This window comes from Mus caroli, chromosome 7 (assembly GCF_900094665.2).
Source record: "Mus caroli chromosome 7, CAROLI_EIJ_v1.1, whole genome shotgun sequence".
NCBI lineage: Eukaryota > Metazoa > Chordata > Mammalia > Rodentia > Muridae > Mus > Mus caroli.
The window spans coordinates 16,016,429-16,024,801 of NC_034576.1; the positions used below are offsets into that span (position 1 = coordinate 16,016,429).

Below are 8,373 nucleotides of genomic sequence, written 5' to 3' on the forward strand. Positions count from 1 at the left end.
TTGAGACAGGGTTTCTCTGTGTAGCCCTGGCTGTCCTGGAACTCACTCTGTAGACCAGGCTGGCCTCGAACTCAGAAATTCGCCTGCCTCTGCCTCCCGAGTGCTGGGATTAAAGGCGTGCGCCACCACTATTTAGAAAATATATTTATTTTATGTGCATTGGTGTTTTGATGTATATCAGTGGGAGGGTGTTAAATCCCCTAGAGGTGGAGTTACAGACATTATGAGCATTATGTGGGTGCTGGGGATTGAACCCAGGTCCTCTGAAAGAGCAGCCCGTGCTCTTAACCATGGAGCCATTTCTCCAACTCCAAGAAAATATTTTACTTTAAAAACGTGTTTATCGGGCCAGGCGTGGTGGCGCACACCTTTAATTCCAGCACTTGAGAGGCAGAGGCAGGTGGATCTCTGAGTTCGAGGCCAGCCTGGTCTACAAAGTGAGTTCCAGGACAGCCAAGGCTACACAGAGAAACCCTGTCTCGAAAAACAAACAAACAAACAAACAAACAAACAAAAAACGTGTTTATCGTGTGTGAATTAATATACGTACAATCTGTGTATAGGGGTGCACATGTGGAGATTGATAACTTTGTAGAATTGGTTTTGGGGTTCTGGGATTGAATTCAGGCTATAGGGCAAATGTTTTTACCCATTGGGTTATCTTGTGTGCCCCCTTTTTGTGTGCATGAATGTCTTCTCCGTGTGTGTGTGTGTTTGTGTGTACCACGTATGTGCAGTGCTCACAGAGATCAGAAGAGGGTATTGGATCCCCTGGAACTGGAAATAAACAGGGTTTTGAGCCATCGTATTGGTTCTGGGAGTCAAACCCAGGTCTTACATAAAGGTAGCCCATGCTCCTAACCATTGAGCCACCTCTAGTCCCATCCCCTTAATTTTAAACGCACGTTCATAATGGCAATAGTCTTCAAAGGATTTGAGCCATCAGCACTCGAACCTTTTGGGCTTGCACGTCTAGGATGGCAGGTTGGGGGACCCGTTGCCTTTTGGGAAAGATGATGACGTGGGTTTTGGCTGCAGCTAAGGGAAGCCCTGGCCCCAGTGAGGCTCTGGGGGGCGGCCACACCTCTGTGGGGGAGGAGAGGGAGGCTGCCCTGAAGGGGAGTGGACAGCCCCGCTGCCAGTCTTCCCAGGCTTAGAGTGTAAGATGAGAAGGAGAAGGTGGGCCTCACCCAGGAGGGGAGGGCGCCCAGAAACTTCCTGCGGCTCTCAGCTCCACCGCAGACTGAGCGCAAGGTCAGTTTGGAGCGGGTGGCAGCCTGCCTGGGGGCGGGAGACCCTCCTCGGGGCTGGGCGGAGGCCTTTAAGCACCTCGCCATATTGGAAGGCCACGCTGAGCCGTCTTTGTCTGAGAGTCCTCCCAAGAACTTTCAGCTATATCCTGGTGTCTGGGGCAAGGGAGAAGCGATCGGAGCTCGTAGGACCCCAACTTGGAGCCGGGACACTGGCGATTCCAGTTTGGACTGAGCTTTGAGCCTCGGGAATGAGCGTGCTTCAGTTCATGTAAGCATCCTGGAAAACTGCTTGCTACAACTCCGAGAGGGTTGGGGGAGCCAACTTGGACTGTTGCCTGAAGAGAAAATTGCAGGGAGGAGACACTCTGTGTGAACAGAGTTGTGAGGACTGCCCACCGCCCCCTCCCCAAGACTAGCAGCCAAGAGTCTGGGCTTTTTGCCCCCCACTCGAGCGTCCACGCTGGAGATCTTAAAGACTCTCGAAAAAAGCCACGTAGGGGGATGGTTCCCCTGGGGCTTCCTTCCGTCTCCCGATTGCCTGATCCTCTGGAGTGTCCCCGATGTCTGCAAAGATGTCGATCTGGACGTGTTAGTGGAGGCCTTAAGGCCTGTGGGCACCTTTAAGAAAATCGGGAAGGTGTTCCGCAAAGAAGAGGACTCCACGGTGGGGATGCTGCAGATTGGGGAAGATGTTGACTATCTGCTCATCCCCCGGGAGGTCCGCCTGGCTGGGGGCGTGTGGAGAGTCATCTCCAAGCCTGCAACTAAGGAAGCTGAGTTTCGGGAGCGGCTAATCCAGTTTTTGCAGGAGGAGGGCCGCACCCTGGAAGATGTGGCCCGTATCATCGAAAAGAGCACTCCACACCCACCCCAACCCCGCAAAAGAACCAAGGAGCTGAGAGTGAGGAGAGTCCCGCAGATGGTCACTCCTCCACTTCGGCTGGTTGTAGGCACCTATGACAGCAGCAATGGCAGCGACAGTGAGTTGAGTGACTTCGATACCTCCAAAGTCAAAGGCAACAGGAGCTCCTCCGGGAGGACCAGGAAGGTGCGCAAAATGCCGGTCAGTTACTTGGGCAGCAAATTCCTGGGCAGCGATGTGGAGAGCGAGGATGATCAGGAGCTGGTGGAGGCCTTCCTCCGCCGTGGGGAGAAGCCCAGCGCGCCTCCTCCACGACGCCGAGTCAATCTTCCAGTGCCCATGTTTGAGAACAACCTGGGGCCCCAGCCATCCAAGGCCGACAGATGGAGGGAGTATGTTAGCCAGGTGTCCTGGGGGAAGCTGAAACAGAGGGTGAAGGGCTGGGCACCCAGATCAGGCTCCGAGGTGGGCCAGGCCCAGCAGGCCTCCACAGCAGCTGAGAGAGCTGGAGAAATGAGACACAGCCAAGCCAGCCCGGACGATGATAGCTCCAGAAACACAGGAGACCGGAGCGACCAGATGTTGGGTACTAGACGCTGGAAGCCCAAGATCAAGTGGGTTTCCCTGAGACGATACAGGAAGGAGCAGGTGCCACCCTTCGCTCAGGGGACAGGCATGCCAGCTGAGGAGCACCCAGAGGCTGCAGAGAACCAGGGGGCAGAGGCTGCAGCTAACCAGGGGGCAGAGGCTGCAGCTAACCAGGGGGCAGAGGCTGCAGCTAATCAGAGGGCAGAGCCTGTAGCTAGTCCAAGGGCAGAGGCTGTAGCTGATCCAAGAGTAGAGGCTGCTGCTGATCCAAGAGCAGAGGCTGCAGCTAGTCTCAGGGCAGAGGCTGTTACTAGTCCAAGGGCAGAGGCTGCAGCTAGTCCAAGGGCAGAGGCTGCAGCTGATCCAAGAGCAGAGGCTGCAGCTAGTCCAAGGGCAGAGGCTGTAGCTGATCCAAGAGTAGAGGCTGCAGCTAGTCCAAGAGCAGAGGCTGCAGCTAGTCCAAGGGCAGAGGCTGCTGCTAACCAGAAGGCAGAGCCTGTAGATAGTCCAAGAGCAGAGACTGCAGCTGATCCAAGAGCAGAGGCTGCAGCTAGTGTAAGGGCAGAGGCTGTTGCTATTCCAAAGGCAGAGGCTGCAGCTAGTCCAAGGGCAGAGGCTGTTGTTAGTCCAAGGGTAGAGGCTGCAGCTAGTCCAAGGGCAGAGGCTGCAGCTAGTCCAAGGGCAGAGGCTGTTGCTAGTCCAAGGGTAGAGGCTGCAGCTAGTCCAAAGGCAGAGGCTGAAGCTAATCTGAGGGTAGAGGCTGCAGTTAATCTCAGGGCAGGAGTCCCACCTGACCAGAGGGCAGAAGCCATAGATAGTCAGAGGGCAGAGGGCCCAGCTAACCAAAGAACTGGTGCTACAGAAAATCAGAGGGTGGAAGTCCTAGCTGACCAGAGGGCAGGGGTCCTCCATGACCAGAGGGAGGAGGCTGGACCTCAGGGTATACAGGAAGCCTCAGCTGGTTCGGGATCTAGGGCCCAGAAACAGGTAAAGACAGTGAGGTTCCAGACCCCAGGACGCTTCTCATGGTTTCGCATGCGCAGGAGAGTCTTCTGGCACACTCCCAGGTTGCCAACCCTGCCCAGAAGAGTTCCCAGGGCAGGTGAGGCCAGGAGCCTCCGGGTGCTAAGGGCTGACATCAGAGCAGACGTGGAACACAGAGAGCAAGAAGAACAGCTGTAAGGGAAGCCCAGTGCCCCTGCCCCCTGCCTGCCTTTGTTAGCTGCTGGGATGCCTCTCTCCTTTTCAGGCCCCTTCTCTCTCCATGTTTGAAAATGGAGGCTGGGGGGTGGGGTGGGCAGGGGCGAGGGGGCAGGCAGCACCGCCCACACCTTTCCTCCCCTTTCCACCCTCATTCTCTACCCTTTCCTCTTCTTCCCTCTCCCTTTCCTCTCTCTCTTTTTCTTTCCTTCTGTCTCTATTTTTTATTTGAGACAGAGTCTTGCTATGCAGCCCCGATGGCTTGGTGCTCCTTATATAATTGGCCTCAAACTCACAGTAGTCGTCTACCTTAGCGCCCAGAGCACTAGGGTTACAGGTGTGTGCATCTACATCTGGCCCCAGTGACCCTCTTTTGTTTTGTGTTGTTTGAGATAGGGTCTCTCTATTTAGCCCCGGCTGGCCTGGAACTCACAGTGTAGACCAGGCTGGCCTTGAACTCACAGATCTGGATGGCTGCCTCTGCTAGGACTAAAGGCATGTGCCACCATGCCCATCTTTCAGTGGTTTGCTATATCATCTTTTTTTTTTTTTTATGTGACGAGATTGCGTGTTCAGGGTGGTGTGGCTATAGAAACACTTAATTTTTTTTATACGTTGATTTTTTAAAAATACTAAATATAGCATCTTAAAGAACGAAAGACATAAGCCCGTGGAGCCTGGTGGCCTGGGTGGTATTTTAACTTCTTATGTATTTTAAGTGCTCACAGCCTGGCAAAGGGAAATGGGTAGAGAAGGGAGGGGGGGGTCAGTCTGTCCTTTTTCTTCTGTTTGTAACTAACTTTGATTGATGGCCTTTTTGCACTTAAAGAGAAAACTCAAGTTGATATGCAAATAAAAATGTGTACAAGGTGGCTTCTTGTTTCTGAGGTGGCAATGGTCAGTGTTGGGGTGATTTGTCTGGTTCAATGACATGGCCCTGTGTTTTACCTTGTCACTTTACCTGCCATGTTTAGGCTGCTAAGGGCTGGAGGATCTGAGGGTACAGGGCCTGTAGGCTTCACATACCATATTGTTCTCGGTGAGAAGGCACAGAAAACCCACAAGGAGTGAGGTGCAGGAGGGATGGCTTGGCAGGTAAGGGGCTGATCTTGCAGAGGACCTGGGTTTGATTCCCAGCACCTACGTGGTGGCTCACAACCATGTGTAGCTCTACTTCCAGGGCATCTGATGTCCTTCTCTGGTCTTCACTCACCGGGCACACACATGATGCACAGACATACATGCAGCCTGAACACACAGACATAAACATAATTGAAAAACAATCTGAAAAAAGGAAAAAGAGGAAAGATGAGCCAGCAGGGAAATGCACACAGGGTGTTGCATTGGGGACCCCTGAAGATCAAACTCAGGTCATCAGGCTTGGTAGCAATGGCCTTTACCTGTGAGCCACCTCACCACTCCCTTCAGTCTGTTTGAGCCCACAGACATCTGTGCTGCTCTTGCCACCGGATGTGTTAAAAAGCTGTTAGACTAGAAGCGTGCTCAAAGGGGGAAGTAGTGTGCACAACCGCTTCTTAGAACCAGATCCTGGGCTGCTAAGGGCCTCAGGGAAGGAAGGTGGACGTGTCTCTGTGATGCTTGGCAGCAGAGAAAGAGAATAAATGTACACACACAGTCTCTGTAGAAGTCAGCAGGGGCAGCTTTTTCACTTTTTAGTGAAAAAGCAGTCCAGTGCTCATTAGCTGAAGAATTATGTCCCAGCAGCCCCAATTCTCCCCCCACCCCCGGTGGGACGATATCTGGGGAGAAAACAGGCTTTCGCATGCGAGGTAGATGCTCTGCCACTGAGCCACGCTCCCAGCCCCTCACTGAGGGATTCTAGGTAGATGCTCTATTATGCACCCTTGTATATCCACTTTTGCCTTCCCTGCTCTGTTCGACACGGTTCAGGTTGGCCTTTCTATAGCCCCTTTTGCTGTTGTTCATGGACAAGGCTTGTTTCTTTATAGCTTAGCCTGTCCAGAATATGGACCCCACCTGGAGGAGTAGATTTGGTGGGGGCTGGAGTTGTTTGGGATGACCAGGTTGGGGGTAGAGGTTAGGGGTGGTCCTTGCAGTTGTTCACAGCCACTGGAAGGTAAAAGGAAAGGCATCAATAGACAGTGCCACCCAGTTCAGCTTCCCTCACAGGGTCTGCAGCTCAGTGGGCTTTAGGGATAATATTGGAGTCCCAAGGAGGGACTTTGTGACACAGCTTTCACACAAACACACACACTGAACCCACACAGACCCGGGTACAAGCACAAATGGCAAGCCCCTATACAAATGCACTGGTAGCCCCCCAGAAATGTCCATAAGTTTGTGGGCACACATATGCAGTATTCATTCACACTCTGGTTCAGACCTGCCAGGTTCCTGCACATGCCAGGAAACCCTCTGTTCCCTGCCACACACACTCCACCATACTTACAAATGTTAGCACTGGCAGACATGCTATCAGACATGCTGTAGATATAGACAATGCCACCGAAACCCAGCAGACAGCCACGGACTGGAATAACACTCAAAAAAAAAAAAAAAAAAAAAAAAAAAAAAAAAACTCACCCACTTTCCTGGGTGTTATTTTCATAATAGCCTTTCTGAATAGCCTTGAAACTTGGACAAACTTGGATCAGTGTGACCTTCAGCTTGTCCCTCCCTTGAATGGACGTGACATTCTCTTCCCTCCCTTATCTAGCAGGAACATCCGGAGAGGACCAGATGTGAGAGGGGACGAACCCTTACACTGCCCTGGACCAACTGGATAAGGATATTATTATCTCTTTAAATTGTCAACCCAAGGTTTTTGTTGTTTTAAAGACAGGGTCACATGCAGCCCTGGCTTGCCTGGCACTCCCTATGCTGTGGAGGACGACCTTTCGCTCTGCATCCTCCAGTCTTTGCCTACTATGTGCTGAGATAGCAGGTGTGCACCACCATGCCAGGGTTATATGGTGCTGGGGATCAGGCTTGGGGCTTCAAGGATGAGAGGCAAACACTCTACCAATTGAGCCAGATCCTCAGGCTCACAAGGGACTTCTGATAGGCGGATTCCTGAATTCAGCCTGGCATGCAGAGAGGCCAGGCATAACTTTGGTACTGTTAGATGTTGAACATTCCCTGGGCACCCAGTCCAATCAAGCAGCTCAGTCACCTGAATAATTGGGAACCTGTCAGATTGGATCGCCACCTGGTGGCCATAGTCAGAACTGCAGCCCAGGCTTCTGGGTTGTGGCTGGTTTGGGATTGAGGGCTGCCATTCTAGACAGCTTTAGAAAATGGACACACTGAGGGACATCTCAGGACGTCTTGTGACCAGCAGTCATGACCAAGTTGGGACGATTCCTGATAAATGAATTTGAAGACACAATCCCAAACTGTGAATTTGGGAACTGGGCATAGCAGGTACCACTCAAATCCTCTTGCAGGCCGGGAGGGTTATGCCAGGAGCCCTGGAGTAGGACACTGTGGAGCTTGAAGTCCTAGCTTCTTCAAGCTTTGTCATGTGGGCAATGGGGTGAAATTCCCTTCCCTCGTGCTACTCCTCTCTTCCCTATGGAGCGAAATGACGACCGGCAAGGAAGCAACTCAGTATCAGGGCTATCACCCCCTCGCTTCCTATTGCTTGATTTTAAAAATCACATTTTAGCTAACATAATGGTACCCAGTTACTCCAGGGACTGAGGCAGGAGAATTACTTGAGCTTAAGAGTTGGAGGCCAGCCTTACCCAGGTATGGATATATCTATACCCTGCATGGATAAATACATAGACAAGCAGATAAGTAAACAAATCAAACTTGGCCCATGAAGCAGATCTGTGATTCTGGCACCTGGGGCACCGAGGTGAGGACTAGAGAGATGGCTGAGGAGTTGAGTGTTGTGCTGCTCCTGCAGAGGATCTAAGTTCAGCTCCTAAGTGGCTAGAGGCTTACAACCATCTGTAACTCCAGCTCTAAGGCATCCTGTGTGCTTTATGCACTGGCCTCCCCAGGCACCTGACACCTGCCCTGCAGGTGAAATCACACTTCGGAGGCCACAGGCTAAGTAGCACATTATTATTCTCTCCTTGCTGTTGTAGATGACACCTCTGATGAGTGGATGGCACTGATGAGTCAATAGGATGCGGGAGACTTGGAGACCACGTCTGTCTATCTCAGACTGATTGAAGCCACAGGCTCTCATGTGGGCCTGGCCAAGAGCATGATGGGGGACACCTTTGCCATCAAAGGGCATAGTCTGGCATGGTAACAAATGATGCAAGAGGATCAGGATTGCAAGGGAGGACACAGAGTGAGCTTGAGGCTAGCTTGGGCTACATGAGACACTGTTAAAATAATGAATGAGTAAATAATACAAAAACGACAGAAAATCCTGCACTAAGAGCACATTAATATTGCCCATTTCTGGACATTATCCTAAGACTGATTACACACCTAATTGCATTTCCCTGTGGTCCTGACCTCCCTTGC

The 8,373-nt window shown here is 51.9% G+C and overlaps 1 protein-coding gene across 1 annotated transcript; it reads left to right on the top strand.

Annotated features, from left to right (window-relative positions):
- Positions 1 to 1,237: 1,237 nt before the first annotated feature.
- Positions 1,238 to 4,319, top strand: Ccdc8 (coiled-coil domain containing 8). The gene has a single exon (XM_021168855.2). It carries the CDS (start codon positions 1,924 to 1,926, stop codon positions 3,883 to 3,885), a length of 1,962 nt encoding a protein of 653 aa, XP_021024514.1. The 5' UTR covers positions 1,238 to 1,923; the 3' UTR covers positions 3,886 to 4,319.
- Positions 4,320 to 8,373: the final 4,054 nt, after the last annotated feature.

Bases quoted from the DNA above. Each gene is read 5' to 3' on its own strand.
- Ccdc8 (XM_021168855.2), top strand. From the start codon at position 1,924: ATGCTGCAGATTGGGGAAGATGTTGACTATCTGCTCATCCCCCGGGAG.